The sequence below is a fragment of the Rhipicephalus microplus genome, chromosome 9 (genome assembly GCF_043290135.1).
Source record: "Rhipicephalus microplus isolate Deutch F79 chromosome 9, USDA_Rmic, whole genome shotgun sequence".
NCBI lineage: Eukaryota > Metazoa > Arthropoda > Arachnida > Ixodida > Ixodidae > Rhipicephalus > Rhipicephalus microplus.
The window spans coordinates 124,812,346-124,832,486 of NC_134708.1; the positions used below are offsets into that span (position 1 = coordinate 124,812,346).

Here is a 20,141-nt window from a genome sequence, read left to right on the forward strand (position 1 = left end):
GTTTTGTCGGTCACTCACCCGGGACGTAGAGGAATTTTCGTCACCTATAACGCAATGCCTACTGTAACACGACACGTGACAGCAGCTATCAAGCCCACACCGCTAAACCCCTGGTAACCAACTTCACGGTCAGGGGCACGCGACTCCGTTGGACAGAATTCGCAATTACGGCGAAGCCGCGTGCGCAAAAGAAAAAAAAAAGCCGCTTGCGAGAAACCTCTGTGCGACTTCGAAGCAGCGTAAACATTCAAGGCAAGGGCATTTTTTCGGCAGTCGAAGAGTCCGAAGGCGGGGAAAATTCACGAGAGCCGTAAGATAGGTCTTGCCTGATAGCGAAATCCACAAAACTTGCTCGCTTGTCAGCTTGGCGGGAAAGCTCCGACACAATGGGGACTCGAAGCAGTAAAAACGACACCTTGCGCAAACTTCTGGTGGCATATTGTTCGACTTCACGCAACCATAGGTTAGCCGATCAGAATAGAACAATGAATACACGTCTTGGTGTCGCAAATCACCGTTGCACATGGTCGTTTCTAATGAGTCCTCGACCGCGACGTTCCGCCGTGACAAGTGTCCATGTTGGCTGGCTAGCGCCGCGCATGCGCGACCTTGCTTGCGCTGCGTCATGGAGCAAGGAGTATTTCTTTCTTCATGCGCCACGTACATACATCACGTGACCACGTCAAAGAGATGTTATCGCGAGCCGGCCCGCCGGATGTCATACGGCCGCCTGGATCGGTGCGCGCGGCCGTGTTCTGGTGTCGCCAAGGGCCCACGCTCTGAGGGACTTTTTGTCGAAACAATATTGAAACCATGCTTTGCAGTTGCGGTATAATATCGCTCTATTCGCTACACCTCCACTGCAGTACAATAACCTGTGTACTTCAGAATAAGACAGTTCGTAGAAATAGTGAGCATGTTGTAGTTAACTTTCGCATGCAAAAACTTTATAAGTACACCATGAAATTATACGTACACGCAGTTTGACTGACGAGATGAACTCACGCATTCAGTTGTGCGAAGCACGTATACGCTATTTTTTCGCCTGCAATTCCGAACACTTTATTTTATTGTAAAGCGAATAAAACAGAAAAAAAACTTCCTTACCGAGAATAAAAAAAAACGATTGTGCACCAGCTCTGTTAATTTCAATGCTCTTCGTTTATTTATTTGTTGTTGTATAGCAGTTTCACAACCCTGAAATGCTTGATATTATGACATATTCATTTTCACATCAGAGGGTTCACAATAATTATCAAATTCCTGCAAGCCCATAACAACGTGTGGAGCCCATCATTGCATCAATACTGGTTTCAGCAACATATCAGTGATGATACTGAGATGGAACCACCAATGTTTATATGCTCCCTTTGGCAAAACAACCCGCTTAAGACAATGCCACTGTGCCGCATGATCAGTTATATCAAACAAAAGTGGCTGCTGTGTGTTCAAGCCAAAAAAAGGGGGAAGGGAAATGCGCGTGGCGTGTAATCCTAAAAAAGGAAAAAGAAAACGAGAAATGCTTGCGTCCAAACACACCTCTAATATTATTAGCGACTCCGTGTCGTAGTGGTCTCTAGAAATTTCATTATCTGCCATTTAAAGAGATAATGAATAAAAATATGGAAAATTTATTAAAGCACGGAAGTTCTGTTAGGAAGGCACGCATGTTCCGCTAAACAAAGTTCCGATAATTTTGAGTAATTTTGTTGTACTTTTGGTAGATTATCATCGCGTGGTGGCAGCACGTGACCCTTGCCGTCACATTCTCCGAAGCGCACGCAGGGTGCAGGTCTTCAGACCCTTCTCTTCCCTTTTTCCACCTCTGCTTTCATCCTACTCTTTCCTTACACAAAAGCACTGATGCTTCAGCTCCGAGCCGGGAGCATTACTCGATGCCAGTGCCGTTAGTAGTGGGTGGGGTCATTCCATGCCAAACATACCAGCTATTTTGACGACCACCTCGAATCGATTCGAAAAAATATCCTGCTGATTTACTGCAGTGAAAGTAGTGAATCACTAGCATACTTCAGGAAGAAAAAAAATGTGGTAACATGAGTGCTTTCCGAATTTATTCAAAAGTCATATGGCTGTTCGTGAAAAAAAATTGTTTTTTTAAGGTATCGCTTTCTCTTGTAATATCAAATTTAGTTTATATAATATTAATGGTGACTGTGCAAGGTGTTTTAGGCTAATCATTATTAGTGCAATTTTTGGCCACATACGCCTACAAAAATTTAGCCGAAAAGGGTTATGTTGCACTTTTATATTGCGTTACTGCTCTTTTATTGAATATCTGACAAATAGTTATTTACTCCATAGAAGGTATATTTTGCAAAGAAATTACTTTTGAACTTTTTAAGTCAGAAAACTTTAAGAGAAAAATATCACTACTTTCCCAAAATCATCAACTTTATTCATATCCAGGCCAATTTGCACCACGTGGAGGACTAATTGAAGATAACATTTATATCCAAATGGAAGGCAAATAAGCAGTTCTTTCGATATCCCAAGTTGTATCATTACAATTTTTGTTTCATGGAAGAAAATGGTTTTTGAAGTTTACAATTGGCGGCTATCTTCCCATTTGGGTATATGCCAGCTTCCATATTGTTCCCCGTGGCCCCCGCATTCCTCAAGACAGACATGGCGTTTTTTTCTCTGCCTGAGTATAAATCGGCGACATTTCTCGCGCTTGGGTGATGTTATCACATGTGCCCTTCGTACGACTGAGATGGGTCAGCTTGCTTCCCGTTTGCTTCATCCGCGTTCGTAGTGCTCGCTCGCGTTCATTTACCCGTGGCTAGAACACACGATTTCCAGGAGGCTGTTATAGATTTGGACTTTATTTGGTGCGTGACGGTGATGTAGATATCCGAAACACGTCCAGAGTATTCATATTACAGTAAAAAGATTGAAGAGAAACTATGAAAAAACGAATGTTAGTTACACGCCCCCCGGCTCTCTGTCAACACATCGTGCCCACAAAGAAAGTGGCCTGGTAGTGGCATTGCGGCTAGAAAATAACTAATGAGAGCAGCCAACTTCTAGACTTTTCCATGAGGTATACTAAAGAAGGACATTGTCTCCATACCTACAATAACAGCAGTACGTTCGTTGGCAACCACGGCCATTTTCTCCTTCCCACGAACTGAGAGGCACCTGTGAGCTTCACGTCGATCTTTGTCGTGCCTTTAACGGACAGTTCTTACAGCGCAGGTATACAGTGCACCGAGACGGCGCCTTTACAGCCGCGTATAATGCTACGTAGCTAGCGCATGAAGGGTGATACATTCTGCGTACAAACGACGAAGAGGACTTGCTTAGCCACGGTGCGGGCTGTGCTCGGCCTTGCTCGGTGTCAACACACTCGCAAATAGTCACGTATCGTCTAATTTTACATAAAAATACCATACCTTGCTCCTCACCTCTGCATGGCCTCCTTTACTCATGTGGCACGCTGGCATCGCTAGTGATCGCAGAGCTCTCATGAGCGTGCTCGAAGATATGAGTTTTTGTTTTTCAGTCTAGGTACCCAGGATTGCACTCTAACAAATTGCGCGCAGTCTAGGAGGCCATCACAGAGAGCACCCGGCAGATGCCGTCTGGCAACAGACGAAAATTGTGGTGTAGTTTATACCTAATCCCACAGGTGCCACCACCCTACCAGCTGATCTTCTGCGTATTCTACAGTTCATTACAGCCTATAAGATCAGCACTCAAGGTGACGTCGACTGGCTAGAGCACGTCACTCTGTAAATGGGTGGTTGAAAACGCGTTTGGAAGAGTCGCAGCGATCTGCACTGATCTGTAATGACTGGCAGCTTTAAAGCACTGTAATAAATTACGCAGCGTTTGCAGAGAGCTAAAATTGCTCTATAAATAACTATTCGGAATTGGTCTACCAGCTCATTGTGTTTCTACAAAGTATCTGAAAACGTTTGAAGGTTCCTTTGAGGGTGAACATCAGAGCACCCAGACGTAAGCGGCTCGATAAGTAGATGCGTAAATACTCGCCAAAGTGTCTGCAGAACACAAAGAAATGATGTACATTTAAAGGGGCCCTGCAACACTTTCTAGGAGTGGTCAGAAAACGCTGCCGATTGGTAGTAGAGGCTCCCGAGAACACGCGAGTCAAATATTTGAGCACAATACGTGAAATATAATTCACAATAAATCATCAAGGTCAGCGAAAATTGATTACTCTTATCTCGACAAATGACAAAAGTTGCTCAAAAATTGCGCATAGAAGATCATCTATTAGCCGCGGGCTGACTTTATATAAAAGAGATGGCACTCCTTTACAATAAAGGAGTGCCAATAAAGGAGTGCCAGTGTTGGAGCAAGAACATTTTTTCACCAAAAAAGTACTGTGGTGCGCCTATCCTACGCCCGTGAGCTATGTTTTTTATAAAGAATATTCGTTAGTTATAAGAAAAACAAACAATTATTTTTAAGTTTTGGCTTGATTTTACTAATAAAATGAAGATTTGGTGAGCGCCGGAGTACCTTCTTTGTCGCCGGAGTACTTCCACTGGAGTATTGAGCTGCCTCGGCGCCGGAGTACTTTTTTGTCTTTACACTACGAACAAATCATATGCATGTAAGCACACAAAAATCTTGCTTTTGTCACTTTACGACCAAGAAAAAAGTTAGGCAATTTTACTTGAAGAGATTGGTCCGAATAAAATATTTCAGCGAAAAAACTTCGATCCTGATAGGGTTAAACTGTCGGAAACAACCGTGGGGGATCGGTCAAGCAAAAGTTGGTGCCTTTTATTATAAAATATTTAGTGCTTTACGCGTACCAGGCTTCTTCGCTTGCCCAATTCCTATGGCACGCACTAGTTCGCGTTAACACAGGAATGTCCGCTCAAGAGCTGTGCTTTAATGGCCCCGCGAACCATCGAAAGGCAGAACTGTAGATGTAGTGTTGCAGTTGTGTACGAGTCTGCAGTGACCACAGGTGGAATTACACGTGCTTCCTCGTTTCGCACTTTCCTTCGCCAGGCTGCGTTCGTCGGCTTATTTGACCATCTCTTCTATCAGCGTCTGAGGTGAAAACGCAAGAGGTGCGTGCAGAGACAGAGAGAAAAAATTTATTTGCGCATAACGCAGAGCATTCCAAATGGTCGCGCCCCTATTCCAAACCTCCACTGGCCCTAGCCATCATCTCTGCCTGTTGTACCAGCAAACGCAGACCAGCAATGGCCGAGCTGGACAGCAATGCATTCCATTGTTTGTGTTGTTCATGTTGCGGTGTTTTTCATTTTGATGTGTACACTTCCACGTAATGTGAAACAGAGTTGGTGTGGCTCCACACCACGGACATATATCTCTGTATGCTGTGGGCTAGAATACATGTAGTTTGTGTAAGTTCGTGTATGTGTTAGTTTGGATTCTGCATAATGTCACCAATTGCATTGCTGTGAGGTTCTTATGTGGTGCTGTATACAGTTTTCTATTGTCCCTGTAATACTGAATAATTGTACCAAAGTTAGCGTCTAGGGGCGTTGGATCCTCTATTGCAGTGTGCAAGTAAGCTCGGTGATTTGTGAAGCCTTGAACCGCCTCATCTGCAAACTGGTTCCCGGTGACGGCCTCGTGCCCTGGCGCCCAGATAATGGTTTGGGTGTATTCAAGTGGAAAGTCTTATGAGCTTTGGTTAGAATTTGGACGGCCTTCATGCATATTCTACTTTTTTCATAATTCCTACATGCAGCCTTCGAACTCGTGATTATTGTCAGTGGGGCTTTTCGCTCCCGGCCATTCTTAAGGCGTGTGCATTTGCTAGCGAAAAAACTGGCACATCCAACGTTCAGTGGGAATCGTTGATATGCGAAGCACGAACGAGACATGTTGATATGTGCCTTTAAAATCAGCACAATGTTACCAGGTGGATTTAAATGTGGGCTTACATGTCTTCCGTTTCATGATTATGACGTTTGAATGTTACCTTCGTCATCTATTACCTTCGTGATTTGGTATCACGTTACCTTCGTCACGTGATACCAAATTTAGTATATCTTCCTGAGACGCAGCGTGAGTGAATGATCTTGATTTTTGGTAAAACTCTTAAAATTGACTTTTCTTGTTACGATGTTAAAAATTGTCATCTACTTTTGTGGTATCGTACACTGCTTTGGTGTGGCCAATTGTCCAATGTATTGAACATCGGGTCTGAAGGTTTCTGAAGTTGGTTGATTATATTAGAGCAAGCATGAGAAAAAGATGTTTTATTTCGTATAAAAACAAATGCGCACAAATGAAAAACATTGTTAGGTATTTATTGGCAACACCATACAAACGATTCGCTAGAACGGAGCTTGATTCGAAAACAACTTGTGATTCCAAAACAACTTGTGCAAAAACACTTTTTGCATGACCTTCATAATTAAAACAATGCCACGTACATTTCACCCAGCAAAATATACATAAAAAGGTAGTACTCTCCATACAATTCCAACATCATTTCTAGTGTGCTTTCTCGATGCAGTGGCTTTTTTTCGTGATGCAAAAGAAAGTTTGCATTTCGTACAAAAAAAATTTGTTTTTATTGAACAGCCCTCCCACCTGCAACGAGCCGCATTGGGAATATCGGCCAGCCTTGGCATGTGGCCCAGGGTTTTTCTCCTCACCTCACTTTGAGGCAGGGAAGATCGTTTTTCTGAAGAAGACCAGAGTGCGTCTTCATCGTCACTGCTCACCTGGCTCGTCTGGGCCACAAGCACGTCAGCGACCTACATCCTAAAGTCTAGGAACTTTAAATTATTTTTTTTTCTGTTTGCGCAAGCTGGAAATGTCTTCCATGTACAAGATCCAAGCGTTGCAGAGTGCGATGTCAAAGAGGTGATAAAATAGCGTATCTTCCACTTCTTCACACGGGCCTTCATACGGTAGAAGCTTAGCATGCGGTTGGCCATATCGACTCCTCCCATGTTAGCCTTGTATGCCTGCACAATGTAGGGCCTCGAGACATTTTTGTGCCTCTTTTCTTTGGCACACTATCGTCTGCAAGTGCCTTGTGGTTCTTTTCCATGCAACGACATCAGTGTCACCCGCTTGTTGTCATACCACCTGACATCAACCTGTTTATTATTGTTACGCACCTACATCTCTGATACTCCACGACCCCTCTTTTAAGCTGTGATTCCGACTAAAGTGTTAATGTTTTTGGCACACGATTGTTCATAACTCTGCCGGTCGCTGCAATTTGTTTTCGGCCAGCTTGTTGAGTAGCCCCGAAGAAGTGAAATACATGTCCGAAAAAATTGACAGATCCCACGTGCAGTGGGAATCGATGAAATGCGAAGCACGAATGAGAACGGTTGATGTTTGATATGTTAGTTTAAAATCAGCAAAGCGTTACGGCGTGGAAGTAAATGATGCCGTACATGACTTCCATATCATGGTTATCATGTTTGGATGTGTCGTTTACCTTCGTCATCTATTCACGTCACGTGATACCAAATTTAGTATATGTAGAGATAGCGAAACGACTGCAAGCACGCTGTGACCGTGGTGTCTTGTCATGCTCTTACATGACACGTGTGTCAGAATTATGTTTTGCACCAGTCGTATACTTTCGTCACCCACACTTTTGTCACGTAACACAAAATTTGGTACATGTGAAGCTAGCGAATCGGCCACAAGCGCATCATGAAAGGCCGAATATACCACAATGTCACGTTGACACGCGTGCACGCTGGTCGCAGCGACATTACAATAGCAAAACGCGAGCACTCAATAGTCTGAAGCCAGGCGCGACCAGCGTCCACCAGCGCGGCCCGACGGCAACCGGCTCGAAATGTGACATGCCGCATTTCGCGCCTACGCGTTACCCAGACAACACTCCGTCTGCCTCGTTTCATCACGGAGGGACGCCAGATGCGCTGAGACGCGCATGCGCCAAAGCAACACAGCGCGGCACGCGCCTGTGAGTATATAGCAGGACCAGCGCCTGGCGTGGCAACGCTGGCGTGACGCAACGAAATGAACACCGCCGAGCACGCGCACCGCGTCACGTCGAAATGTATTGGCATCTCGAATGTGGCATGTAGTCATGTTCACATATGACACGTCTCTAAAGATTATCATGTTTGCACCAGTCACATACCTTCGTCATCTATTAGTATCACGTCATAGCAAATTTGGGATATGTGAAGTTTGCGAAACGGCCACGAGCGCATCATCACTGTGGCATGTAGTCATGTTGTTACATGACAAGCTTGTCGTGATTATCATGTTTGGATAATTCCTTTACCTATGTCGTCCATTCGCATCGAGTATTACTGAGTTTGGTATTATTGAAAGCTAGCGAAACGGCCGCGAGCGCATCACGAGCATAGCGTTTAGTCATGTTGCTACATGACACGCATGTCATGTTTATCACGTTTGTACCAGTATCATACCATTGTCGTCCATTCACATTCCATAATACAAAACTTGGTATAAGTGAAGCCAGCGAAACGGCCGCCAGCGCGTCATGAGCGTGGAATGCAGTCATTTTTACATCACACTCATCTAATGATTATCATGTTTGCACCAGCCACATACCTTCGTCATTCATTCATGTACTGTAATACAAAGTTTGGTATATGTGACTCAAGTGAAATGGCCGCGAGCGCATCATGAGCGTGGCATGTAGTCAAGGTATGAATTGACACGCATGTCATGATTTTCATGTTAGGGTCTCTCATTTCTGTTCGTCATGCAATCATGCCATACCATACCAGTTTTGTAACATGCCTTGTGAACGAAACCACCGCAAGAGCTACAAGACCATGAAATGTACCTCATGAATTACATGTCATGAATTTCAATTTATGACTAGTCAAATATGTTCTTCATACAGTAATGTCATGCCATTTCAAACTTGGTATCAATAACTTTATCGAGACGGTCAGGAGAGCTAACAGTCGTAGGTGGCTAGATAGACAGAGACATACGATCAAAGTCGCTGAAGTTCGCTAATACATGCTTCGCGTTCAAAACGGCGGCGAGTGCATCATGAAGGGCCCAATATACTCGAATGTAGCGTTGACGCGCACGCACGTTGGGCACAACAAGGCTACGCGAGCACTTCTTGTCTGACGCCAGGCGCGAACCAGCGTCCGTCGGCACGCCCGATGGCAACTGGCGTAAAATGCGACATGCTGCATTTCGCGCCGACGCGTTACCCGGACAACGCTGCGTCTCCCTCTTTTCGAGTCGGAGGGACGCGGGACGCGCTCAAACGCGCATCCGGCAAAGCAACGATGCGCGGCGTGCGCTTCCGTGTATATGACAGGACCGGCGCCTGGCGTGGCAACGCCGGTGCAATGCGACGAAATGAACGCCGGTGATCACGCGCACCGCGCCATGTCGTAATGTATTGGCGTCTTGACCGTGGCATGTAGTCATGTTCTCACATGACACGCATGTCATGATTATCATGTTTGCACCAGTCACATACTTTCGCCATACATTGGCGTCGCGTAATACTGAGTCTGGTACTAGTGAAGCTAGCGAAACGGCTGCGAGCACATCATGATCGTAGCATAAAGTCATGTTGTTACATGACACGCAAACGCATCTCCTGTTTATGTTATCAAGTGTATCATATCTTCGCCATCCATTCAAGTCCCGTAATACCAACTTTGGTATAAGTTAAGCTAGCCAAACCACCGCCAGCTCATCATGAGCGTGTCATGTTGTCATGTTATCACGTGACACGCATCTCAAGATGATCATGTTTGCGCCTGTCACATACCTTCGTCATTCATTCACATACCGTAATACCAAGTTTGGCATATGTGACACTAGCAAAACGGCCGCAAGCGCATCATGAACGTGGAACTTAGTCATGTTGTTACATGACACGCATGCCATTATTTTCATGTTGAAGTGTGTCGCTTGTGTTCGCCATGCAATTATGCGATACCATTATCCAGTTTTGCAACGTGCCATGTGAACGAAACCACCGCAAGGGCTGCAGGACCATGAATTGTGAATCATGACATTCATGACATACATGTCATAATTTTCATATTATGACTAGTCAAATATGTTCTTCATACAGTCATGTTATGCCATACCAAGTTTGGTATCGATACCATTATCGAAACGGCCAGGAGAGCTAAATGTTGTAGGCAGCTAGTCGGTCGGTCGGTCGGTCGGTCGGTCGGTCGGTCGGTCGGTCGGTCGGTCGGTCGGTCGGTCGGTCGGTCGGTCGGTCGGTCGGTCGGTCGGTCGGTCGGTCGGTCGGTCGGTCGGTCGGTCGGATTGATAGAGGGACGGACGGACGCATGGATGGATACGGTCAAAGTCGCAGAAGTTCGCTAACAAATGCTTCGCATTTAAAAAGCTTCTTTCCTCCAGTCAGACTCTGTGTCAGCCTGAGTACTGCGCATTCACCAATGCCTGAGCTCCTAGGGCGAAGCAATTTTTTTCTTTATCGATTTTAAAGTGTAGGATAAGGCCAGAAAAACTAGCCAACACAAAACTTTTTAACCCTTCTGGGTTAGGCTCCCTGAGAACAAACTGCTTCAGGTGAGTACGCCCAGTGAAAGGTATGATTTGCTCGTCAATACTCAAAAGTTCTTCACGATGAAGACTTGGACACCCCTTCTGTACCTCATCAACAAGCGGCCGTATCATCCACAACCTGTCCTGCGCTTTCGTGGCATCATCTACCTCAAGGGCATTCACAACTTTAAGTCGCGACCTCATTGTGAAATAACGCTCTCTTGTAACGTTGCTTCCAACCTAAGGTACTTTCGTTCGTTTCGCCCTGTACAAACAAATTTCAGGGTACCCAAGACATGACATTGTGATCGAAAGAGCAAAAAATACTTTCAGCTCGTCAGGAGTTGTGCAAAGGCTCTTCCCCGTCTCGGCCACATCAGCATTGTTCATAGCGGTAGACATCGTCTCCTACACTTCGTCCGAAATGTATTCTTGAAAGTACTCAAAAGGTCGCCACAGGGCTTGCACTTCACCGCTGTGTGAGTGCTCTAGTGGTTACCTCCTTAACTTGGCGTGAACAAAAAAAAATTGACAGATCCCACGTACAGTGGAAATCAATGCTATGCGAAGCACAAATGAGAAAGCCTGATATGTCACTTTAAAACCAGCACAACGTTACGAGGAGATAGATGTACATGACTGCTGTACATGACTTCCGTGTCATGATTATCATGTTTGCATGTGTCGTTTAACTTCGTCATCTATTAAAGTCACGTGATACCAACTTTAGTATATGTGGAGCTAGCGAAACGACCTCGAGCCCGCTAGGAGTGTGGTATGTCGTCATGTTCTCACATGCCGTGCGTGTCAGGATTACCATGTTTGCACCAGTCATATGTTTCGTCATCCATTGACATCACGTAACACCAAATTTGTTATATGTATAGCTAGCAAAACTGTCGCGAGTGCACCATGAAGGGCCCAATATACACCTACATAGCGTTGACGCGCGCGCACGCTGGGCTCAGCGACGCTGCGTTAGCAGAAACGCAAGCACACTCTAGCCTGGTGCCAGGCGCGACCAGCGTTCGTCGGCGTGTCTTGACAGCAACCTGCGCGAAGTGCGACACTTTTATTCACATTTCTTTTCAAACAACATTTTTATTCATATGCCGCATTTCACGCTGATGCGTTACCGAGACAACACTGCGTCTCCCTCTTTTCATGACGGAGGGACGTCAGATGCGCTGAAACGCACATGCGTCAAAGCAATGCAGTGTCGCGCACGTATGCGAGTATATGGCCGGATTGGTGTCTGGCGTGGCAACGCTGGCGTGACTGTGGCATGTAGTCATGTTTTCTCATGACACGCATCTCATGATTATCATGCCTGCACCAGTCACATACCCTCGTCATCCATTGACGTCACGTAATACCAAATTGGCATATGCAAAGCTAGCGAAACGGCCTCGAGCGCATCACGAGTGTGGCATGTATTCATGTTACGTAACACGCATGTCGCCATTATCTTGTTTTTATGTGTCATTTACCGATGTCGTTCATTCGCGTCGCGTAATACCGAGTTGGGTACGTGTGAAGCTATCGAAACCGCCACGAACGCATCATGAGCGTAGCAAGTAGTCATGTTATTACAGCACATGCATCTCATGGTTATGTTTGCACCAGTCACATACCTTCGTAATCCTGTCACGTACTGTAGTACCAAATCTGCTATATGTGAAACAAGCGAAAAGCCCGCGAGCGCATCCTGACAGTGGCATGCTGTCATGATGTTACATGACACGCATGTCATGATTTTTATGTTAAGGTTTGTCGCCTTTGTACGCCATGCAATCATGTCATACCATAATAGTTTTGCTACATGCCATGTGAGCGAAACCACCGCAAGAGCTGCAGGATAAAATGTAAATGATGACATTTATGACACATATGATTTTCAAGTTATGAGTAGTCAAATATCTTCATACACTCATGTTATGTCATATGAAGTTCTGTATTGACACCATAATTGAAACGGCCAGGAGAGCTAAAAGTCGTTGGCGGCTAGGTAGATAGATACGCGCAAAGTCGCGGAAGTTTGCTAAGAAATGCTTCGCATTTAAAATAAGCATAGGAAGGTAAGACGGTTTGACGAATATGACCCAAGGCATGAATAATGTCACGATCCCGTCACGTACTTCGTCAAACACTTCCCGCCAGACAGTGGCACATAACCATGGGCGGGTATGTGCCGCTGGTATGCGGGTATGTGCCACAGGCCATCGGCACGTAGTATCTACCCGGGAACGACGAAAACACACATGGGCAATTTCAATGCTCGAGCGTTAAGAACCGCCAGACATCGGCACCGTCGACCCGACGAATGCAAAGAATAAATCTTAAGGTCTTAGCTGGAATCAAACCCAAGCATTCTGCGTGGCTATGAAGCATTTTAGCGCAGAGCTACGCCAGGTCTCGGAACTTCTTTTGAAATAGACGCTAACTTTCGTAAAACGCCAATTGTGGTTGCAGTGCTGCCTACGCAATTTTATAAACATTACTTATGCACTCCTTTGATACAGCCGTCACGTCACGTTAACGTTAATTGTGGTTACTTGCCATGCGCTGAAGTTGATTTATCTAGCAGTGGCTAGGGCCAGCAACTTTACGAGCATCTGCACTTCATATCAGCTTGATTGCTAATACGCATGTTCCAGTTGGCATCGTGGCGTAAGTGCAAACTACTGCCGGTTATATGAACATCTGCAACTCTTCAACATATGTGTGTGTACAACGTTTCTACATAATTTTAGCGTCATTTCATGACGTGTCGCTCAATAAAAAAATTGCAACACGGTCACCTTCCCGTTGCAGGCTCCACATAACATCGATTCCTATTTGCATGGGATCTGCCGATTTTTTTTTTTTCATTTTCCCCCAAAACACAGAGAGCGACCGAAATGTGACAGACTCGTGAACGTTAAGAATGCTAGATTCAGTATTAAAGCTATCAAAAAATCGCAGCTCTGCTGCAATCTCTGTGAACGAGCTGGGTAAGGACGGGGTATCTTTAAGAAATTTCTTCTGTGATGGGGGCCCGCTGTTTTAGCGCCATAGTCCAGGTGTTCTGATATGTGAGCACACGCATATTCATATAAACGCTCAGCTGAAACGCGTGTCTTCGTATCTTGCATGTCACCAATTTTACCTTCGGGTATATTTGTTGAAGTGATCAGAAAAACTTCAAGCAAGTGATATTATTCAGTGTTGAATGGAATAAACTTTATTGGCATAACTTGCGATTCAATGCCTCGCCTGGCGGACACTAAAATGAAGCAACTGTTTTCTAGTGAGAATGGTCAGACAGGCGAGTGAGGGTGGCGCACGTTAACCAGTGACGCCAGTTCTCGAGGAGCGTGAAAAAGACTAAAAAGGTGCATCGTTTTTATTGTTCGGTAAAATAACAATGGTCATAAACTATTAGTATGATGAGGAAGTGGCGGGTGGTGTTAGTATTCTAGAAAGAGCACTTCAAGGGGTGCCTTTCAAGTCATTTTAGGTTATTGCGCAGTACATTATTGCTGGGGCATTGTAACATTTGCGGCATTTCGCGCCTTCATGAAGATGGTGCTGTTCTTCCAGTGCTCTTGGATTATGTCGGCAGCCTTCTCGGCAATCATGATGACGGGCGCATTCGTGTTTCCGGACACGACGCTGGGCATGATGGAAGCATCCACAACCCGCAGATGGTCTATTCCTTTGACCCTGCAGCAATAAAAAAAGAAGGAGGATTTATATAGTCAAGAGTCTGACAGAATCCCGTATGGTCGGGGACAAACATAGTGCAAAATAACAAAAACAAAAACGCCGACCAAGGTGAAATACACAAAACTTAAAAGACGTTTCGGCATATCACACGGGAACCTTGTTCACAGTGACCGTGAATGGCGTATTGCGCTGTTTTTATGCATGTTTAATCGCGTGTTGCAGACATCGCGCGTACACAGGGGGGAGTGTCCCAATATTTTTGTTCAACGTATGCACAGTAGTTTGAATGGCCAGAGATTTCATGTGCAATCGCGGTAACAACTTTCTTTCCGTGGTAATGATGCAGTCTTTATCCCAGTCGATAGCGTGCCCAGTAGACGCAACATGTTCTGCGAGGGCATTAGAAGCTACTTTCTTGTTCTTCACGTCATTAAAATGTTCCCGGATCCTTTTGTAATTGGCCGTTTCGCCAATGTATCCGCATTTACAGTCTTTGCAAGAAATTTTATACACCACGCCGGGAAAAATCATGTCTGTCCAACTTATCTTTGACATTTGTTAGACGGCCTCGGTGCTTTCGTGTCTGAACGTGAGCCACTTGGACGTCGTAGCCGCGCAACACCCGAGCGAGGGTCTCGCTGAAGCCTGGGACGTAAGGCACCGATGCGCGTTTTCTTGTAGCAATGGTGCGTGACTGAGCCGGACGCTGCAGTTGTCGCTGCATCGAGTTCATGAAGGAAAGTGGGTATCCGCAAGTAGCCATCTCCCGTCGAACGGACTCAACATCTTCTACTGCGTCTTCTTCCTTAGAACAAATCCTCCAAGCGCGCTTTACGAGTGTAGACACAATAGAACGTTTATGACAGGATGGATGCACAGAATTGAAGCTTAGAAAATGACCGGTGTCTGTTTCTTTTCTGTACACGCCAAAAGTCAGGCGCCTACCGTCTCGTTTCACGAGGAGGTCAAGAAATGGAAGGCAGCCGTTTGATTCTTCTTCCACAGTAAACTGTATCGCGGAATTTAGCTATTCCAAGAATACTGGCTGGGCATCCCGTTGCAAAACACAGAAACAATCATCCACATATCAAAGGAAAGTCTTGGGCGGGGCAGCAAATGAAATGAGAGCCCGGTTTTCAACAGCCTCCATGGTAAGGTTTGCGACAGTGACGGACACTGAAGATCCCATTGCAGTGCCATGCACCTGCTTGTAGTATTTGCTCCTGAATATAAAGTAGGTGTTCTCCAAGCAGAACTTAAGGAACCGTAACATATCAGGACCGTCGATGGGCGTTCTATCCGACAATCATTGGTCTTACTCAAGGGCTGTCTTGCACACGTCGATTGCCAGACCAACAGGTACACTTGTAAAACGTGACATCAAAAGATGCTAAAACATCATTGTCATCTATTACCGTGTCGCGTACCTTATCAATGAGAAAATTGGAATTTCTTAAGTGCGTTTCATTTTTTCCAACGAGCGGCAAGAGGATCCTGTGTAGGTAAGCTGAAAGCTTGTTCAGAGGCGACCTTGTAAAATCGACAATAAGGCGGATTGGGACACCTGTCTTGTGAATCTTAGGCAGTCCATACATAGCTGGCGCTGATCCATTGTTACAAAGAAGAGAGTAATATAAAGACTTTTGTGTAGGTGGCACGAAGCGAAAGACATCTGCTAGCAGCTTTTGGAGGTCCCTTTGAAGTTTTGCTGTTGGGTCGCTATGTAGTGGAAGGTACGTGCTGGCATCCTCGAGAATGGCGTTAATCTTGTTCACGTAGTCATTCGTGTCGAGCAAGACAGTAGCGTTGCCCTTGTCCGCATGAAGTATTACAATGTCTTTATTATTGCGTAGTGACTTCACCGCCTGAGCTTCTGCTGAGGTCAGAGGGGTAGGCTGCATATGACGAAGTGAAGAGAGCACACACACAGCACGCGTACGGGCTTCGTCTCTACGAGAAAGTTCTGCGAGACTCACAGCGTTCTCGATGGCGCAAATTATCTTTCCACGGTCTGTTTCAGGGCCCGTATTGAAATTGTGTCCCAGATTTAGGACCGCAGTCTCAGCGACGTTTGGCTTGTAGGACGAAAAGTTATGCACAGTGCATTTGCCTGGCGCACGCGCACCTTTCGCATGTGGTTGTTGTAAGCTAGCCAGTTTCTTTTCGTGCGATTGTTCACAACAACGGCTCTGAAGCATGGCGTTGAAATTCGAGTGTAGCTGAATGCTCGCGAATTCGTCCGGGCACTCGAATTCGATGCGGCGCTGGGCAAAAAAGGCGTCATTTTCCAAGCTTCGTATTCGGTTTTTGGAATCTAAAATTCTTGCTTGAAGCAGCTGTCGCTCTGCCTTCGAAAAGAGGTTTTAATTGGACGCTGCGATAGGTTTGCCAAGATGGCTTCGCATTACATTTTACGCCATGCACCGAATTATTGCTACAAAACCATTGCAATCTTTAAATTTTCACGTGTCATCCAGCTTTTCATTCATTTCGTGTTTAACCCAACGAGTGACAGCGCTGATGTAGGAAGCCAAATGTCGAGAAAAAAAATGTACAAACTAGGAGGCGTTAAGCGCTAGATGTTACTGTCTACATAATAAATCAAACTGTTTTAGGCACATAAAATTACTATAAACAGCGCAGTATTTCTCGCGTTTTTATTGTTAAAATTTTCATTAAAAACGTGTGTTGCACTCAACAAGAGAACCTAATTTTGTTTTGTAGTGACATTAAAAATAGCTTTTGCCGTACAATGAACTACAATTGAAGGGACCGCTTGAATTTTAGGAATATAGCGATGAAATAACCAAAATTTGGCCGAACAATGAACTAAAATTAAAAGGACAATTTGAATAACATGAGTATAGCAGGTAAATAACCAAACACATATGCATTAGCACTAGGCGCACCTGCGTTGACGGGCAGCTGTGTTACACCTTGTGACATGTTCTTACTTGCTGAAGTTCACTGCACATCTGATTGATATGTGGGGTTTAACGTCCCAAAACCACCATTTGATTATGAGACACGCCGTAGTGGAGGGCTCCGGAAATTTTGACCACCTGGGGTTCTTTAACGTGCACCCAAATCTGAGCACACGGGCCTACAACATTTCCGCCTCCATCGGAAATGCAGCCGCCGCAGCCGGGATTCGAACCCGCGACCTGCGGGTCAGCAGCCGAGTACCTTAGCCACTAGACCACCGCGGCAGGACATTCACTGCACATCTGATGTGATGAGGATGCGTGTCAAGTTTGAATTAAAATCTTTATTAGCCAAAAGTCACGTGTGTTCAGGTAAGCTACAAATGTCAAAAGTATAAAATTTGCTTATCGGCTAGTTGGTTCGATATAATAGTAAAAAAAGTAGTGCAATAAGATGGAAGGGGGTACATGACACTGTAACGTGAACACAGCTTCTTCCGGTCACTTAGGGATGCATTGCGCAGATTGTGGTTGCGTTCCATGATTTGAAGTAGTTTTGTCGTAGTTACATCGCGACAACGGTAACAATAAACAACATGGACAGAAAAGAGCGCCGACTTTCAACTTGATTTATTGAAGCTGCTACCACCGCTTTTGTAAAGTGTGCAAGGTCAGTGTTCATGCATGACTATGCATAACATTTTTAACTCAGAAAAATTCTCTCTCTCGTAAAGCCGAAGTGATCATGTACTGATACATTGATTTGTAACATTCCTGATAAAAATATTTTTAGAATTTTTATTTCATTCGTCGTTCTCACTTTTTTTTTCAAATACCTTGTTTCGTGTATTGGAGGACTGCACTTACATTCTGCGCAGTCTACAGCCACGTGCCCACCATATCCATTCTTTAACTACATGCACGCTTTCTCGCTTGGTCATTAAAGCATTTCCCATCTTGTCCTATGTATATCTTTCCCCATGTCAACAGTCATCACTTGCATTGCACCTCATCGCTTGCATTGAATAGAAGAAGCCCGTAGTTTCATTCAGCTCTCTTAATTCACCTATATTATTGAGTTCGGGATCTTTTTAATGTGTGTGCGGTAGGTGGACTGTCTCTATAGTGGCAGCTAAACATCGGGAAGTCGGTGTTTCACTGCGGATCGAGTTCTAAATTGGCCCTCAGCGGTTGCTCCTCAAATTGCCCTTTAAAATTTCTCCTCTCTTTGTCCTCCATACCTGGCACAAGCCCGGGTATGGAGGACAACGAGACGACGCTATTGCCAATCGGAACGCCACTTATCCATCCCGCTTGGCTTAAAGTTGCTCCAGGCTCAGAAACTATGGCGACGTCCTATACCAAGAACAGCGAGGTTTCACAGTTTAAGGACAGGCGTACAGAGGAGGATGAAGAGGTTGACAACGAAAAGGAAGACTCGCCAACTCCTCTGGCCTCAAAGTCGTGGCCAAGGAATGAGTAGTGTTGTTTTATAGAGCTCTCATAGTTTCTTAGAGTGCAATAACTGGTTGATAATTGTATTTCTGCAGTTGGGACTAGGCAGGACGCTCTATTATTCAGTGGGACCAGGAACTTTTCTTTGGTCTGCTTCTATTCCTGCGCAGGAGTTACCAGTGGTTGTAATCTTGCGCAACGGCATATCGCATGCTAGTTCACATGTTAGTTCATTCGTTCATTCGCAGGTTAGTTCATTAGTTCACACCAATTAAGGCATCATTCGGTTGAAAACCCCGAAAGCAATACAAACTGAATTGCGGTCGGTGACAGCTCATTTCCAATCCATCACCGAGGCCCCCCAATTCGGCAGAATGGGTATACTCTGCTTTTTCCCCGACCATTCATGCGTGCAAAATCTTCTGAAGTGCTCGATATTCGCATATAATCTGGTGAGCTTGTTCTTTTCACCGCATTTAGCATGCTCCATAGGTTTAGTGCTTGGCGTCGACGTCAACGTGACAGCAAGTGAAATTCGAGAACTATTGTAGGTGTTATTTCAGTTTATGGGAGCGCAATTGTAGATGATAGGAATAAAATACCAACCGTGTCCGTCATAGTGGCATTTGTGGGGGCAGTCCGGCCATGAGAAATTAAGGCATGGCCTCTCGTTTACCAAGTCAAACCTTCCTTCCCTCGCCATCGTCAATACGTAAAGGGCTGGCGTCATGGACACATCTTAAAACGTTGCAGGTCTCCTGTCAGCTGCAGAATATGTCGAAAAGGGCGCAATTCTAACGAGTGTCAGAGTAACAATAAAAAGTGTTGCTTATGTCAGGAAGCCATTGCTGCAGACTTTTTCAGGCTGTCCTGCAAATTCTCGTGAACTGCAAAATTTTCGAAAGAGCTGAATGAAGGCGATGCTCTCGTAGAAAAGCAGTGGCTGGAATTCAAGAACGACACCACAACCGTGGGGATGCCACGCTGACTTTTCATGCTTCCGCAGGTGGTGTTGTTGGCGACTTTTGGTCTACATTCGGCCGTCGTACCGCAGTGCCTGAGTTATCCATAGGAAAATACCTGGCCCAATGAGGACGCCACGCTGAAAGGATTACGCTCGACACGCGGCCTATCTTCGAGTCCGCCACCATGTCAACCGCCTATACTGGATACGACTGCGTTACCCGGCTGGCAACATGGAACCTTATCTACAGAAAGCGCAGTACGTAGGACGCCCACTTTGACAGCACTTCGGGCCATGACACCGCGACTGTGGGGACGCCTAGCTCGCTTTTCATGCTTCCGCGGGTTAGTTTAAATGATGCATATTCTTTTCGTGACAACGATGTGTTTTTATTAGCGGTATCGTGGCCACCCAACTCAGTGAAGTGTTTTTGTGATTGTGTTCGCATCTATGGTTCCCATTGCTGCTTGGGGGTGATGTCGAGGCAAACCTGGGCCCCATGACTAAATATCAAGAAGAAAAGCTTGACTTCGTATTCAATAGTGTTCAGAGACTAGATTCGAGCAGTATAGGTATTCTACAAT

The 20,141-nt window shown here is 45.3% G+C and overlaps 1 protein-coding gene across 1 annotated transcript in view; it reads right to left on the bottom strand.

Annotated features, from left to right (window-relative positions):
- Window positions 1-13,873: 13,873 nt before the first annotated feature.
- The window catches only part of LOC119163045 (glucose dehydrogenase [FAD, quinone]), a 242,022-nt gene continuing 235,754 nt past the window's right edge, over window positions 13,874-20,141 (bottom strand). The window contains exon 11 of the mRNA XM_037414980.2: window positions 13,874-14,211. Within this exon, the coding sequence (XP_037270877.2) occupies window positions 14,022-14,211 (190 nt within the window). The 3' untranslated portion in view covers window positions 13,874-14,021. The remainder of the gene's footprint in view (window positions 14,212-20,141) is intronic.